At 41.5% G+C, this 16,292-nt stretch overlaps 1 protein-coding gene across 1 annotated transcript in view; it reads left to right on the forward strand.

The window, feature by feature from the left end:
* The first annotated feature begins 4,468 nt into the window (after positions 1-4,468).
* CDC5L (cell division cycle 5 like) overlaps positions 4,469-16,292 on the forward strand; it is a 60,420-nt gene continuing 48,596 nt past the window's right edge. Inside the window, exons 1-5 of the mRNA XM_002816940.5 lie at positions 4,469-4,814; positions 7,180-7,283; positions 9,386-9,547; positions 10,151-10,278; positions 13,061-13,160. Of these exons, the coding sequence (XP_002816986.2) occupies positions 4,770-4,814; positions 7,180-7,283; positions 9,386-9,547; positions 10,151-10,278; positions 13,061-13,160 (539 nt within the window). The 5' untranslated portion in view covers positions 4,469-4,769. The remainder of the gene's footprint in view (positions 4,815-7,179; positions 7,284-9,385; positions 9,548-10,150; positions 10,279-13,060; positions 13,161-16,292) is intronic.

The following is a 16,292-nucleotide window of genomic DNA, read 5'->3' on the forward strand; positions in this document are numbered from 1 at the left end:
ATGATGAAGATTGTGAGAGTCATTAATTCTGACTCTAAACTATGCCTTGCTGTTGCCATAGGCTTTGGCCCCTAATTTTAGCCCTTTCCTGCACAGTTTCTTGGTGGTGAAAAAACTGGATGAAAGGGAAACTAGAATTTTGATTGCTTTCTCTGCTAAGTAAATGTCAATCCATTCAGAACCACCTCCCCAGAGAGGGGTGACGGGTAGGGAAATGGGGACAATGCAACCTAAAAATCCTCTGGTTCCCCTTTGTAAGTCGGATGGACTTCTAACCTCTTTTTCCTGAGTCAGAGTTTCCCAAATTGTGTTTCCTGAGTGTCAATGGATATATAAGAAAAAAGGTTTTTAGGGTCAAATTAGTTTGGAAATGCTATATAGTAAGTCCTCATTTTTATCATTGATAGGTTTTTGGAAACTGCAACTTTAAGCAAAAGGATGTATCATGTAATCAATTTTACCATAGGCTAATTGATATAAACAAGAGTTAAGTTTCTATGGCATATTTCTGGTTACAAAACATCAATGAACTTCTAAACAAAGACCAAAACACTTCTAATATTAAACACTGAAATAAGTGTAAGCTATGCATACATTTAAGAAAGATTAGGCTGGGCACGGTGGCTCACACCTGTAATTTCAGCACCTTGGGAGGTCAAGGAGGGCAGATCACCTGAGCTCAGGAGTTTGAGACCAGCCTGGGCAACATGGTGAAACCCCATCTCTACAAAAAAATACAAAACTTAGCCAGGCATGGTGGTGCATGCCTGTAGTCCCAGCTACTCGGGAGGCTGAAGTTGGAAGATTGCTTGAGCCTGTGGGGTGGGGGTCAAGGCTGCAGTGACCCGAGATTGTGGCACTGCACTCCAGCCTGCACAGAGTGAGACCCTGTCTCAAAGAAAAGGAAAGAAAGATTAATAAAAACAAGATATGTACTCCCGCTTATTCCAGTTTAGGGTTACAGGTGGCCGGAGCCTATCCTGGCACAAGGCAGGAATCAGCTCTGGACAGCACACAGGACACCATCCCATTGCAGGGCACACTCATACACCCTGACACTCACTCGGACTGCAGGTTTGCAAATGAACCTCACCTGCACAGCTTTGGGATGTGGGAGGAAACCAGGGTATCTGGAAGAAACCCACACGGACAGTGGCCCTGGCCTCAAGCGGATTTTTTTTTTTTTTTTTTGAGATGAGTTCTTGCCCAGGGTGGAGTGCAGTGGTGTGATCATGGCTCACTGCAGCCTCGACCGCCCAGGGTCAAGTGATCCTCCCATCTCAGCCTCATGGGTAGCTGGGATCACAGGTGTGCACCACCATGCCCAGCTAATTTTTAATATTTTTGTAGGAATGGGGTCTCACTATGTTGCTCAGGCTGGTCTCAAACTCCTGGGCTCAAACAATCCTCCTGCCTTGGCCTCCCAGAGTGTTGGAATTACAGGCATGAGCCACCATGCCTGGACTCATCAATGTTATCATGAAACGATCTTGCACAAAATGATGTTATTCAAGGATCTGCTGTATTAACAAAGGAGTGTATTAGCTTCCTAGGGCTGCCACAACAAAGTACAATAAACTAAGTGGCTTAAAACAAGAGAAATGTATTCTCTTACAGTTCTGGAGGCTGGAAGTCCAGAATCAAAGTGTCAGCAGGGCTGGCTCCTTCTTGGGGCTCAGAGGGAGAATGTGTTCCATGCCTTCTCCTGGCTTCTGGTGGCTGCCAGAATCCTTGGCATTCCTTGGCTTGGAGCTGCATCACTCCAATCTCTGCCTCTTTCTTCCCATGATATTCCCACTGTGTGTCTGTATCTTTTTTCTTCTCCACTTATAAGGACATTAGTCATTGGATTTAGGGACAACCTACTCCAGTATGATCTCATTTTAACTTGATTACATCTGCAAAGACTCTATTTCCAAATAAGATCACATTTACAGGTAGCAGGGGTTAGGACTTGAACATATCTATTTGGGGGGAATACAATTCAACTCTCAACAGGGAGAAACAGATTTTTTCATCTGACACCTTCTTACAGGCTTTAATTTCAGTGACTCTGCAAGAGGGGAGGACATAAAAACCATGTTTTTTTTTTTGTTTTGTTTTTTTAAATGGAGTATTTTATGTAACTGGTGTCCTAAGGAACATGTTTGGGGAATAATGCCTTGGGTGAGTGAGGAGACTATTTAGCAGTGGCCACTCACTTTACGAAAGATTCACAGTCACTGACCATATAGTCTGGTTGCCTAATGGTAGATGCTTCTTATGGCTGTCCCTCAAGAGATTGTTGGCAGTCCCTGTGGCCTCTTTGTAAAAGTTCCCATATCTGGCTGGTGAGGCTGCAGTAGTATGGTGGGGGAGACTGGCCAAGCAGGCCATCCTGGAGGACAGTGTGTTTGTGTTCTGATGTTTGTGGCTACAGTGCTCTGGTTTCAGGCATCCTGGAACTTCCATGATGTTGCATTTTTTCTGAATTCTGAAAGGGGATATACAATCTGCATGTTCAAAGGTGAAATGAGGGACAGTTGACAGGGCTGTTTTATCTGGATGAGTAGGTTGTACAATGCATGTCTCTAGGGGTGGAATTTACATAGTGGAGATGGTAGATCCAATTTTCTTGTAATAGAGTGTCCTGTTCTCAGAACACCAGTATTTTGTGACAATTTTCCAGCAGGTGGCATAAAATGTCTTGAGGAAGGGGCACCTTTTTCTAGTTCTCACAAAGGTGACATATGGTAAAGAGGTGGCCCTGAGTGGGAGGGAGAAGCCATCATCAACTCTTGGAATGTGAGATCTGAAAGGCCTCTGAGAGAGTATTGGTCCATCTCTGGAATTGTTAGGACTTTTGCTTACAAATAATAGAAACCCAATTCCAACTGGCTAACACCAACAGGAAACTAATAATCAGAATGCAAGAACAGGAATGCAGCTGGGGCTCAGGAACATGCTGAATCCAGGTACTCTGACATGGTCAGGACTTACAACTCTCTCTTTACCTGCTTTTTTCCCTTAGTCCAAAACATGGTGGTAGACAACTCCTGGGTGTCACATGTTGGAAGTTCAGCAGTCAGCAGAGACTGACCTCCTCTATGCTCCAGCGTTAAAATCTCAAAGACCTAGGATTTGATAGCACAACAGGGTGACTATAGTAAAAAATAATTTAATTGTACATTTAAATTAACTAAAAGATTATAATTGGATTGTTTGTAAAACAAAGGATAAACACTTGAGATGATGGATACCCCATTTACCCTGATGTGATTATTACGTGTTGCATGCCAGTATCAAAATATCTCATGTACCCCATGAATATGTGTGTACTATGTACCCACAAAAATTAAATATAACAAGTTAAAAAAACCCGCCCCATTACAGGAGAGGTCCAAATGAAAACATTTCTTTGAGTTTAACTGGCCACAGGTCCAATGGTTTCCTATCCACCACACAGTGGGTAAACAGCTCAAGGGCGGGCTGCCCGCCAGCATAAACCTTTGAGTGGCAAACACTACCAGGGTGGCCATGGAAAATGCCCTCTTGCTGACCATAATTGTACAGAATGTGTGTAAATAAAAGCTAAAAGGAAAAAGAAAGAAAATTCTTTAGCTCTTCCAGAAGAGGCAAACGGAGAAATGAAGAAACATAAAGAGATAGGCACTACATAAATACTAAGTACTATAAATAGGGCATTTCCCAACCCACTAAATATTTTGATATTTTCCAGGGATGGAGCCAGAGATGTTCTGGAAGGATAAAGGAGACTGCATGAGTAATTGGGGTGGGGTAGCAGAGAGTTTGCCAATCCCTACCTCACTGGGTTTTAGTTAGGTTTCAGTTAATCTGCCTCCTCATTTATGAGGCAGGTATTGTTAGCTCCACTTTTCAGATGAGGATACTGAGATTCAATAAGGTTATTACTCAAACTTACGGGAAAGCCAAGATTTCACAATATTTCAACCCAACTCGAGTTTGTCTAATACCAGTGCGTACCAATGGTATTATTAATCCAGACTGGGCGATGAATTAAAAACTTTGACGTGACGTTTCTGCGGGTTTCTGGAACAAGCCTGGATCACCTGGGGACGGGGTGAAATTGGCGTTGCCCTCCTTGCAGTAATAGCTGCTATTGTTTTGCAGCAGTTATTATGGATCAGATACTGTGCTGGGTCTATGATCTCATTTAGTCGTTACGACAATCCTGTGAGGTTGGCATTACTATGATCTCTATTTTACAGGTTAGGAAACTGAGCCTTAAATAAACTACTGGCTTTTCCTGAGTATCCTGTGAATAAATTCCTATTACTGAAATACTTAAAAGGGTTAGATTAATAAATTAACAAAGCCTTCTTCGGAGCAACTGTGCTGAAATTCCGTACGCGTGACGTTCCCACCCTCTGCCACTCGGTGACGTCACGATCAAGCCCACCACTACGTTCCCAGCCAAGCTCTACCGCCGCTATCTCGCGAGAGCCGTAGTTTCTTCCATTCTGTTTTGGACATGCGCGGGGCGTAAGGCGCTTTGGCCACAGTGGTTTGATGGTTTTGTGTCAGTCTTCCTACAGCTGAGCTTCCACAAGACACTTTTTCCCTTTCAGCCACCCCAGATCTCGCGAGACTTGCTATTCTGCGCCCCCTCCCACCTTGCGCTTGCGCAGATCTTCAAAGTAGAAGGTCGCGCTTGGAGGAAGTGGCGGCTTTGAGTCCCGTAGCCCGAGCGCCGTTACTACTTCTCTGAAGCTTCTCTCGGCTGCTTGCCGAGACACCCTGCCGCCAAGATGCCTCGAATTATGATCAAGGGGGGCGTATGGAGGAATACCGAGGTAAGTCTCCTTTTCCCGCCGTCCGCTGCCCTCCGCTCCCTCTAGCAGCTTGTGCGCACGCGCGCGGAGGTCGGGGAGGCGACGAGGAGACCCTGTGGGGTCTGCGTGTAGGGCAGCCCGGGGGCTGACCCTCGGGGCCCTTTCCGTGTGTCCGGCTCCGTGTTGTGCGAGCGCCAGTAGGACAGGGACCGTGATGTCACCACCTGGCTACTCAGCTCTAAGCTCACTTGTTAGGCCCTGAGTGAACATTTATTGACTTGAATACGCCCCCTCTCACCGCCCCCCCGCCCCTGGAGGAACTCAGAGTTCCAACTCAGCCAGAGTTGGTCCCCCGGGGCACCACCCACTCTTAGTCCGGGCACCACGACTCTGTGTGATACTCAGAAATAAAGAAGTTGCCGTGGCCACAACTTTGTTTCTTCATTGACTTCCTTGCAGAGGGGAAGCAGTTTGAGTGCCAGGTTCAGAGAGCCCGTTTATGCTGGCATCTCTCTGGTTATCTGTTATCAGGGCATAACCTGTCTGCCATCCCGACAGATCCCAAGGTCTGTCTCTTTCTGTCACTGCCTTTGCCTAGATAGAAGCCAGAAAGGAAAAACTGCCTAGGATAGTCTCTGCTTCGTAGTGGATAGTGCCACTGGTGAGCCAAAGGGCAGTAGAGTGGGAGTCAAATAGAAATTAGATTTTAGTGCATTTTGTGTTCAGAGTATACCGAATTTATCAGTTTCTGGAGCACATCATATCTTTTCATGCTCTGTGTCTTTTTTTCGTTACATTTTATGGCTTCTTTTTTTTTTTTTACATCTTTTGCCTTTCTAGCGCTTGACATCTTTCTGATCATCCTTCAAACCTAGTTTGGAAACACTTCTTGGAATCTCTGTAAGAATTAGTTGCACCCCCGGTATTCTCATGGTACCTTGTTCTTCCGTTTGTTAGAACTTGCTTTGTCTTTTTGTAAGCATCACATCCTCTGTGTGGTACTGGGTAAGTTTCTTAACTTCTGAAAGCCTCAGTTTTCTACTGTTTCTAAATTGGGATAATGATACTTACCTCTCTTGAGGATTACACGAGTTAATACGTTTGGAATATTTAGATCAGAGTAGGGCACATAGTAGCCTCTGAGTAAGTGCTAGTTGCTCTTTCACCTCACCAGACAGCATTGCGAGAGGATCAGGTGTTGGTATCCCTAGAACCTAGGACAGTAACCAACATGAAGTAGGTTGCTCGACAGGTGTTTGCAGAATGAATCAAGTAGAGTAGGTATCTGCTGTAGCTATGTAATTGAAAATGTGTTTAAGTGTAGTTGTACTGCAACCGAGTTACAAAAAAGACAATGAAAACTGCCTCAGCTTCCACCAAGGGAACCAGACTGTTTAAATTGGAGAAGAGATGACTTCTGAGGGAGAGACAGATATAAAATCAAGTAACAGTAGGATTCCTATGCAGTGGTCAAAGCTCTGCAGTCTTTTTAAAAAGTATCTTTGATCATGGGAGATGTAGAGGATGGAGTGGGGTGTCTCAAGAGGCATGTACCTCAAATCCAATGTGGGGAAAAAAAGCCTAGAAGTAAAATCGCCTAAATGCATGCATCTATGGCTCCATTAACTTTCTTGTCTTTGGCTTGGCTTGCCAGGCTACCTTGAGGTTGGTGCATTCCACATGGCGATGGGTGCCCTGGTGAAATGGTATCTAGAGACGGGGGGAAATTGGAAGGAAAGCTGACTGGTGGGGTTGGGGTAGAAATATGTAATTCTTAGGTTAGACCTGAGTTGTGGGTTCTTGGGTCATAGTTGGGGTTAAGGGGCTGGAGGGGAAATGCCATGTATAAACTTGAGACAGGAGGCTTGGATTGGAGAATATATTCACCAGAGTCCCAACTTGCTTCTTGAGGCCTGGATATGTCCTGTTTGATAAGACCTTTCCCTAAGACCTGTTTCAAGGTAGAAGTTCAGGAAGTGTTTTTTGAGTGAGTGTGTAAATGAATGAGTTATACCTTTTTGTTGTTGTTGTGTTTTTCAGTTATCCTTTTTGAAGAGAAGGACAGCCACACGTTGAAGAATACTTTTTCTTAATCTTTGTCATAAAGTAGGGTTTCTCAGATTGGGCTGTTGCCACTCCCAGTTTATTGGAGAGTGTGGTGTAAGGGTGGGTAGCTGTCTTTCTAAGGGATTTCTTCTTAATTTTTAATTCTTGGTTTCTGTGATTACAGTTAATGAGGTTTTCATCCTTAGTCTTTTAACCTAGGGGTGTGTATGTGCATGTTATGTGTCTCTTTCTCCAACAGCCCTATCAGAGTTAATTTAAATTTTGTCTTTTCCCACTTGGAGTTTTGTGACTGAATGTACTCTTTGGCATTTTTTTTTAGGATGAAATTCTGAAAGCAGCGGTAATGAAATATGGGAAAAACCAGTGGTCTAGGATTGCCTCATTGCTGCATAGAAAATCAGCAAAGCAGTGCAAAGCCAGATGGTATGTATCAGTTTAATAAGTGGAAAACAGAAAAGGAGCTTAATTATGATGATGGAAAATGTCAGCTCTGTGAACCTTATCAAAGAAAGCAGACATTGTAATATAACAAGGCATGGAGTGGGAGATGGAAGTTGGGTTTTTGACTTAGCTGTCACTTGCTTCCTGTGTGATCTTAGGCAAGCCATTTTTCTATCCCTCTCCCCTGCCCTTGTTTTCTCCCAATTAGGGATAATAATACTTGGTCCTGACTGATAGAGATGTGAGTTGTCATCTAAATGGGTTAATGTATTTGAGAGTGCTTTGTGAAGCATACAAAGTCTACTTTCAGGGACAGATGAGCCCCAGCTTGTAAATTAATTGTGTTCTAAAAGTGCATAAGTTAGCTGTTTTAGAACTTACTTTCTCAAAAAAATAAATGATAAATAATGGCTAATTTTCTAAGTAAGCTTACAGTAGTTGAGTTTCCTCATAATACAGCTGAAATGTTATATATTTTATAGTTAATATGTTATATATATTAAACATATTTAATATGTTATATATTATATATTAAACATATTTAATATGTTATATATTATATATAAAACATATTTAATATGTTATATATTATATATAAAAAACATATTTAATATGTTATATATATTAAAACATATAAGTCAGCTCTGAACCTGTGGTGTCACCTCTTTTTTATTTTTAATTTTTGAGACGGAGTCTCGCTCTGTCGCCCAGGCTGGAGTGCAGTGGCGTGATCTCGGCTCACTGCAAGCTTCGCCTCCCGGGTTCACACCATTCTCCTGCCATAGCCTCCCGAGTAGCTGGGACTACAGGCTCCTGCCACCATTCCCGGCTAATTTTTTGTATTTTTAGTAGAGACGGAGTTTCGCTGTGTTAGCCAGGATGGTCTCGATCTCCTGACCTCGTGATCTATCCACCTCGGCCTCCCAAAGTGCTGGGATTACAGGCGTGAGCCACCGCGCTCGGCTGGTGTCACTTCTTAAATCATAGGGTAGTGGACACGTGAAGCTATTTAGGGTGTTCTTGGCATGAGTTATTTAGCACCATCCCCAACTCATGTGGCATTAGGAAAGTACTTTGGATTGTATAAGAATGACCTAATTTTCTAGTCACCTGGTTAGGGGAAAGGATCAGAATGTAGAAATTGGCCAGGCATGGTGGCTCACATCTGTAAGCCTAGCACTTCGGGAGGCCAAGGCTGGTATCACCTGAGGTCAGGAGTTTGAGACCAGCCTGGCCAACATGGTGAAAACCCCGTCTCTTCTAAAAGTACAAAAATTAGCCAGGCGTGGTGGCTACTTGGGAGGCTGAGGTGGGGGGATCGGTTGAACCCAGGAGGTGGAGGTTGCAGTGAGCTGAGATGGTGCCACTGCACTCCAGCCTGGGCGACAGAGCGAGGCTTTTTGAATGTAGAAATTGGCTGTTAAGAGGAAGATGATTTTTAGGCTGAAGAAATGGTTCTGATTTCTGTTTGTCTTAGTGGTACCAGTTCCTGCTCTCATATTTGGTAGGACTTAAGTCCTGTTTGCCTGCCTGTCATCCAGCTAAGTAGACTGGATGGAAAAGGTGGGCTGGGTGGGGAATTAGGAAAGACAGAGGGGATGTCATAGTAGTTTTACTTAAATTTTAAAACATATCAAATGAAAGGATACGGTGAATTTAGTCAGTGTAAGTCAAATGCTTAAAGAAATAAGCCATGGTGTGAGGATCAGAGCATGAGAAAATAGTATGAAAACTGGAAACACTGTAAGAAGCGTGAGTTTGTATTGTCTTCCAAATATTTCAAAATTTCTAGAAAAGTATAAATAAATAAAAACATGATAGTTGAGAAAGAAGGCATATGATCATGATTCAGTGAAGTAACGTTTTTTAACCATTACTAATTTTGCATAATTAAAATAAAATAGAATGTGATGAGATGGGGAATATTGACTGGGGTAAGTGTAACCACACAGCAAATATTCTGTTGTCAAAAAGAACAGTTTTTGTAATTGAAGGATGAGAGCACAAGTCAGTGTATCCATTGTTCAAATTGGATATTTATGCCAGGTAACTGATTAATATATAAAATGATCTATTTTTAATAGGTATGAATGGCTGGATCCAAGCATTAAGAAGACAGAATGGTCCAGAGAAGAAGAGGAAAAACTCTTGCACTTGGCCAAGTTGATGCCAACTCAGTGGAGGACCATTGCTCCAATCATTGGAAGAACAGCGGCCCAGTGCTTAGAACACTATGAATTTCTTCTGTAAGTGAGTCTTCAGAAAGAGCATAGAATATATGTATATGTTCCGAAAGAGGCTGAATAAACTTTGAGTATTTTCTGTCTTTAAACTTTTAATTATGGATGTGAGTAAACCCAAAGCTAAAGACATTGGATAATATTTTTCAAATCACAGATGGTTGATCAAAATTATGCCTTCTGTCATATACGTCCTAAAATAATAATTTAAAAGAATTATACACGTCATGCATGTTCATCATAGAAAATCTGGGGAAAAAATAGTAAAAGAGCAAATAAAAGTCACCCATAATCACACTGCTAAGAATTAACTACTGGAACATTTTGGTTCTTTATTAATAGTTTTTTTTTTTTTAATTTGTATGGCCGTACTGCATTTGTGATTAGGATCTGTTTGGGTTCTATTTCAGAGTGATTGAAACCAGTCGCTGAAATTAGCAAATTTTAATATCATTTCTTTCAGATGAAGTGATAGTAAAAAGGCTTTATGTTGTTAAAGCCCATCCATTGGTTTTTTTGGGGGAAAAATATTGTCAGAACTTGAAAATCTGGTAATTTTAACTCTAAATGGTACTACAGTGTGACTAACTCCTATGGGCTTTTTTCTAGGGATAAAGCTGCCCAAAGAGACAATGAAGAGGAAACAACAGATGATCCACGAAAACTTAAACCTGGAGAGATAGATCCAAATCCAGAAACAAAACCAGCGCGGCCTGATCCAATTGATATGGATGAGGGTAAGTGTATGCTTTGAGGAATTTATTTCTTTGGTAACTGTAAACTCCTCGGGCCTCACTCTTTTAGTTCCTTTCTGAACTCCTCTACTTTAGAATCCCTTTTTTTTGGAGACAAGGTCTTGCTCTGTTACCCAAGGTGGAATGAAGTGGCACAATTATGGTTCACTGCGGTTTTGACCTCCTGGGCTTAAGCAATCCTCCCATCTCAGCCTCCTGAGTAGTTGGGACTACAGGTTTATGCTGCCTTACCTGGCTAATTTTTAAATTTTTTTGTAGAGATGGGGTCTCCCTGTGTTACCCAGGCTGGTCTCAAGCTCTTGGGCTTAAGCTATCCTCCCTTTTCTGCCTCCCAAAGTGTTGAGATTATAGATGTGAACCACCATACCTGATCCCCAATTCTATCAGCAGTGTTCTTATTCTAAGTATCTTTCCAAATATGTCTAGTGTTTTCTGTTATAGAGTAGTTCCTTTTTCTGAACAGTGCCCCTTCATCTTCTGTTTCTTCAATTCAGTTAAATTAAGTTAATTAAGTGTTACTAGGTGTGGTGGTGTGTGCCTGTAGTGCTAGCTGCTAAGGAAGCTGAGGTGGGTCGATCTCTTTAGCCCAGGAGTTGGAGGCCAGTCTGGGCAACATAACCCCTTGAGCCCAGAAGTTGGAGGCCAGCCTGGGCAGCATAACGAGACCCTGTCTTTAAAATTGAGTAGTGTAATTCTACTGAGTAGATTTTTCAGAGGCTAGAGGTGAGCCCTTAAAGATCCTGTTTCTCATTCCTATTCCATGGAGAGAGACATCAAGTCAGAATATTGGACCTCAGTCCTCCTATTAATTACTTATTTGACTATAGGCAAGTTATTTATTCTGTGTGAGAAGGCAACCTGTGAGACGGTGATGGAGACTTAACAGTGATTCTGGGAGGCATTGAATCAGGAATTCCACAATAGAAAGTATATGGTATCAACCTAAGTGTCCATTAATGGGTGAATGGATAAAGAAAATGTGGGCTGGGCCTGGTGGCTCACGCCTGTAATCCCAGCACTTTGGGAGGCTGAGGTGGGCAGATCACTTGAGCCCAGGAGTTCAAGACCAGCCTGGCCAACATGGTGAAACCCTGCCTCTATAAAAAAATACAAAAATTAGCCAGGTGTGGTGGCGCATGCCTGTAGATCCAGCTACTGGGGAGGCTGAGGTGGGAGAATCACTTGAGCCCGGGAGGCTGAGTTTGCCATGAGCCAAGATCAAGCACTGCACTCCAGCCTGGGCAACAGAGCAGGACCCTGTCTCAAAAAAAAAAAAAAAAAAAAAAAAAAAAAAAAAAAAAAAAAGTGGTACACACACACACACACACACACACACACACACGAATACTATTTGGTCATAAAAAGCAATGGAATCATGTCATTTGCAGCAACATGAATGGCACTAGAAGTCATTATGTTCAGTGAAATAAGCCAGGCACAGAGAGACAAATACTGCGTATTCTTCCTCATATGTGGGAGCTAAAAGCATTGATCTCATGGAGTTAGAGAATAGAGTGATAGATGCCAGAGGCTGGGTATGGTGTGTGGGTGGGAGAGTGGGATTAAGAGAGGTTGGTTAATGGATACAAACATAGATGGGAAGAAATAAGTTATAATGTTTGATAGCAGAATAGGGTGACTATAGTTAGCAACAGTGTATTACATATTTCAAAGCAGCTGGAAGAGAGGTCTGAAATAAATACTCAAGGTGATGGATACCCCAGATTTCCTGACTTGATCATTACACATTCTATGCATGTAACAAACTCTCACATGTACCCTGTAAATATGTAAAGTATGTTGTATCAGTTAACAGAATCAGGAATTGGATTTTCAACCCGTGTGTGCCACCTGTTAGCTGTTTGACCTTAGACAAGTCATAAAATCTCTCTGAGCTTTGATTCTCTTTCTTGCGAGATGGGGAATACTAATACCTGCTTTACCTTAGCAGGGTTGTTGTGAAGCACTCAGTGAATATTTGTTGAGTTTCTAAAATGTAAAGTTTGAACGTAGTGGTTCCCAAAGGCAGGCTGTGGCTAGGCTGGCTGCATCATTATCACAGGGGGAGCATTTAAAAATAGAAATATCAGGGCTTCTCCTGTATATACTGAGTCAGTACATCTGGGGTGGTGTGGGAAGCAAGGGAAGAGAAGTGATCTTGGAATCTGAGTATTTTACAAGTTCCCATGTGATTAGTTGGACAGCGTTGCATAGGAGTTGTTCTAAGGCATCAATAGTGGCATGTATTATTCCATTCTATAGAGCCATGAAAAATATATTGGATGAGAGAAATTGTTCTGAGGGGAAAAAAAAGTATCTAATGATAGCAGTTCTCTCATAGTTAAATAGTTTTTACCCTACTTCACAATTTGTGCTGTGCCAGTTAGTTGATGATAATGAAGGATACAATAATTGTAGCCACTGTTTAATGAATGCTTGTGGGATGCTTTACATATTTCATTTTACTTAGCTCTTCTCAAAATCCTTGTGAAATAAGAATTGTTATTCCAATTTTATAGGGAAACCATGCTTAGGGAGGGTAAGTAAGTGACTAAGGTCACATAGCTAGCAAGTGGTGGGCCTGGTTTTTAACCTAGGTTCTTTGACTTCAAAACTCAAGCTGTTTCCATTATGCTACACCATAAAATCAGTATTTTTATGTTTTTTTCTCATTTTGAGCAATAGAGTGTCTCTTACATACCTTGCTTCTAGAGTATGTAACAACTAAGAAAATACTTAGTTTTTCTTCTTTTAATTTTTGCAGATGAACTTGAGATGCTTTCTGAAGCCAGAGCCCGCTTGGCTAATACTCAGGGAAAGAAGGCCAAGAGGAAAGCAAGAGAGAAACAACTGGAAGAAGCAAGGTATGTGTGGATATAGGAATAAAAAGCAAAGTGTTTTTCTCACATAACAATCAACACAGAATACTTCTGTGACCAAATATGTGTTTTTTTTTTTTTTTTTTCCCTCCCCACCAGCAATCAGGCAATCAATTCTGAGTGGATAGCTGGGTGTCCTCTAATTCAGTTAATTCTAATACTGTTTACCTGGAGATAGCTCCAGATCTTACAGGTTGAGGACTTAGTCCCACAAGACTGAACCCCAGTTTTGATGCTGACCCTAAACCCCAGGTTATTTTGCTTGTGTTTCTGAGCAGCGAGCTGGGTTCCACCGCCCCTTCTTCGGGTTCCATTCATCTGCTAGAGGACTCACAGAACTCAGGGAAACACCCACATTTACAAAGGATATTTTAAAGGGTACAAATTAACAGCCCCATGAAGAGATACATAGGGTGAAGCCTGGAAGGGTCCTGAGTGCAAGTGCTTATGTCCCATTGAAGTTGGGATATGCCACCCTCCCAGCCAAGTGGGTGTGTTCTTGTTCACCTTTTTGGAAGCCCCCATGTATTTGGCTGCCCACAAGTTCTCCAGACTCTGTCCTTTTGGGTTTTTATGGAGGCTTCATTAAATAGGCAAGATTGATTACATCATTGGCCATTGCTTATCAACTCGACCTTCAGCCCTTCTCCCCTCCCCTGAGGTTGGGGGGTGTGGCTGAAAGTCCCAAGCCCTCTAATCCTGCCGTGGTCTTTCTGGTGACTGCCAGCTATCAGTCAACTCATTAACATGCAGAAAGACACTTATCACTTGGGAGAGTCCCAGGATTTTAGGAGTTACATTGTTGGAAATGGATGAAGACCAAATACGTTATTTCACAATGTGTGCTTGTCTCCATTCATAGTTCAATTATTAGGCTAGGCATCCTTAGGACCAATAAAACTGCATGATTTATTAATAACCCTGTTGGGTGAATAATAATTGGAATTGTCCAGTTCCTACTTCGCTGGTATTCTTTACCTTCTTTATTTCTCTGAAACTATCTTGTATTTTTTCCCCCTAACCATTTCAGAATATTTATAGAAAACCATATTTAAAAAAAATTTAAGCTATGGCAGAAGTAATGCCCAGTTTATCCAGTATGTTGAGTGTGTTCTGTCGGCATATAAGAGCTTCATTTGTTGTAGCTATTTTGGAGTCAGATGACTGTAGGACACACAAGATTATGTGTCTTTTCTATGACTGCCAATTAGTTACTTTCCTTGATTGGTATTGGGAAGGCACTGGCTGTGAAACAGGAAACTTGGCTGAACAAAGAGGGAATTAATGAGCTTAGAACCAAATTTTAGGCCCTCATAGAAATCTTTATTTAAAAAGTAAATGAATATATATTACACATTGTCTTTCACAGAGGATTTTCTTCACTTTCCCCTTTTTCCCTTTTGGTTAAGTCCATGATGGATATCAGTCCTAATAGTCCAGAAACCAAGATGATGTCACTAAAGGGCAAATCTGGACTGTGTAACAGCTTATTAGCTTCTGGGATTCAGGCCCTAGAATAACCACCCTATCCTGTACAGTGCCCCTTGTGGCCCCCAGGTTGGCCTGCTGGTTCTTCTTGACCTGATGACTAGCATTATGTTGTAATTAATGGCTTTGAAGTGCCAGATCCTGGGATGGAGGGTTTTTTAATGTCTGAGGATGCATGTTGGCAGAGCTGGCCAATTGCTAGCCTAGAATAGTTAGCTTATTTGGGGGTATTAGCTGCCTGGGACAGTAAACAGAAGCCAAGAGGAGGTACTAACTATTCCACCATTCTTGGCCACCTCTGTGTTTTGTATACTCTTTAGAGTTAAGTACTGTGAGTAAGGTTGGAAAAAAATCACTTTTCCATTTTTATCCATGGTTGTAGGGGACCAAATTTTTAGAGCCCTTTAACCGTGTGGATTGGGCCAGGGACACAGCAAATGCATATGTGAAAAATCCCCAAGTGTGGCTAGCATTGATTGCTTTAAATAAAATTTGCAGATTTTAATTTACCCTGTAATTTCTTGTAGGCATTCTTGTAGAGTCTACACATCTTTGTAAGTTATATTCTAACCGGCTGGATTGGCCTCTATGCAAAGTGCAGCGCAGGGCTATTTGCTTTTAAATGTTAAATTACAAATCTACCTTGTAACTTATAGCAGTTTTTTATTGATTATAAAAGTAACACATTTTTCCTTCAAGTATTGTTAATGTTCTCATTTTGGGACATAGGTAATATAATGCTATATGGCTTGGTTATATTCATTTAGCATTATTGTGTAAAGATTTTGTAATGTGGTTTGAAGTCCTTATTTCCATTATTTAAAGAATGAAATTACTTTAAAATTTGATATATATTTTTCTAAACTTTCCTCTCTCTCAACATAGATGTGCATTTATGTGTATATATGTACACTAACATTTATACAAAGTTGGATCATACTGTACTGTTTTAATGAGAAGTCAGCTGTAAATCTTACTGAGACTTCCTTGTAAGTGTTGAATCATTTTTGTCATACTGCTTTTAATTTTAATTTTAATTTTTTTTAAGAGAGGGTCTTTCTCTGTTGCCTAGGCTGTAGTGCAGAGTTCACTGCAGCCCTGCACACCTGGGCTCAAGCAGTCCTCTGCCTTAGCCCCTTGAGTAGCTGGTTCTACAGATGCATACCACCATTCCCACCTAATTAAAAAATTTTTTTTGTCGAGACGGAGTCTCGCTATGTTGGCTGGTCTTGAACTCCTGACCTCAAGCTATCCTCCTTTCTTGGCCTCCCAAAGTGCTGGGATTGCAGGTACGAGCCACTGTGACTGGCCTGTCTTACTGGTTTTAAATCTTCTCGTTTTTGGCTTTCAACATTTTTAATATGATGTGTCTGTTTGTAGATTTCTTTTTGTTTATCTTACTTGGAGTTCATTGAGCTTACGGGATATGTAGATTAATGTTTTTCAGTAAATTTTTCAAAATTTCAGCCATTATATATCTTCAAATATTTAATTCTGCTCCTTTCACTTCTCTCCTTTTGGTACCCCTGTTATGCTTATGTTGGTGGATTTAATAGTGCCACATATTTCTCTGAGGCTCTATTGATGTTTCTTCATTCTTTTTCTCTGTTTAGATTGCGTAATTGTTAC

This window comes from Pongo abelii, chromosome 5 (assembly GCF_028885655.2).
Source record: "Pongo abelii isolate AG06213 chromosome 5, NHGRI_mPonAbe1-v2.0_pri, whole genome shotgun sequence".
NCBI lineage: Eukaryota > Metazoa > Chordata > Mammalia > Primates > Hominidae > Pongo > Pongo abelii.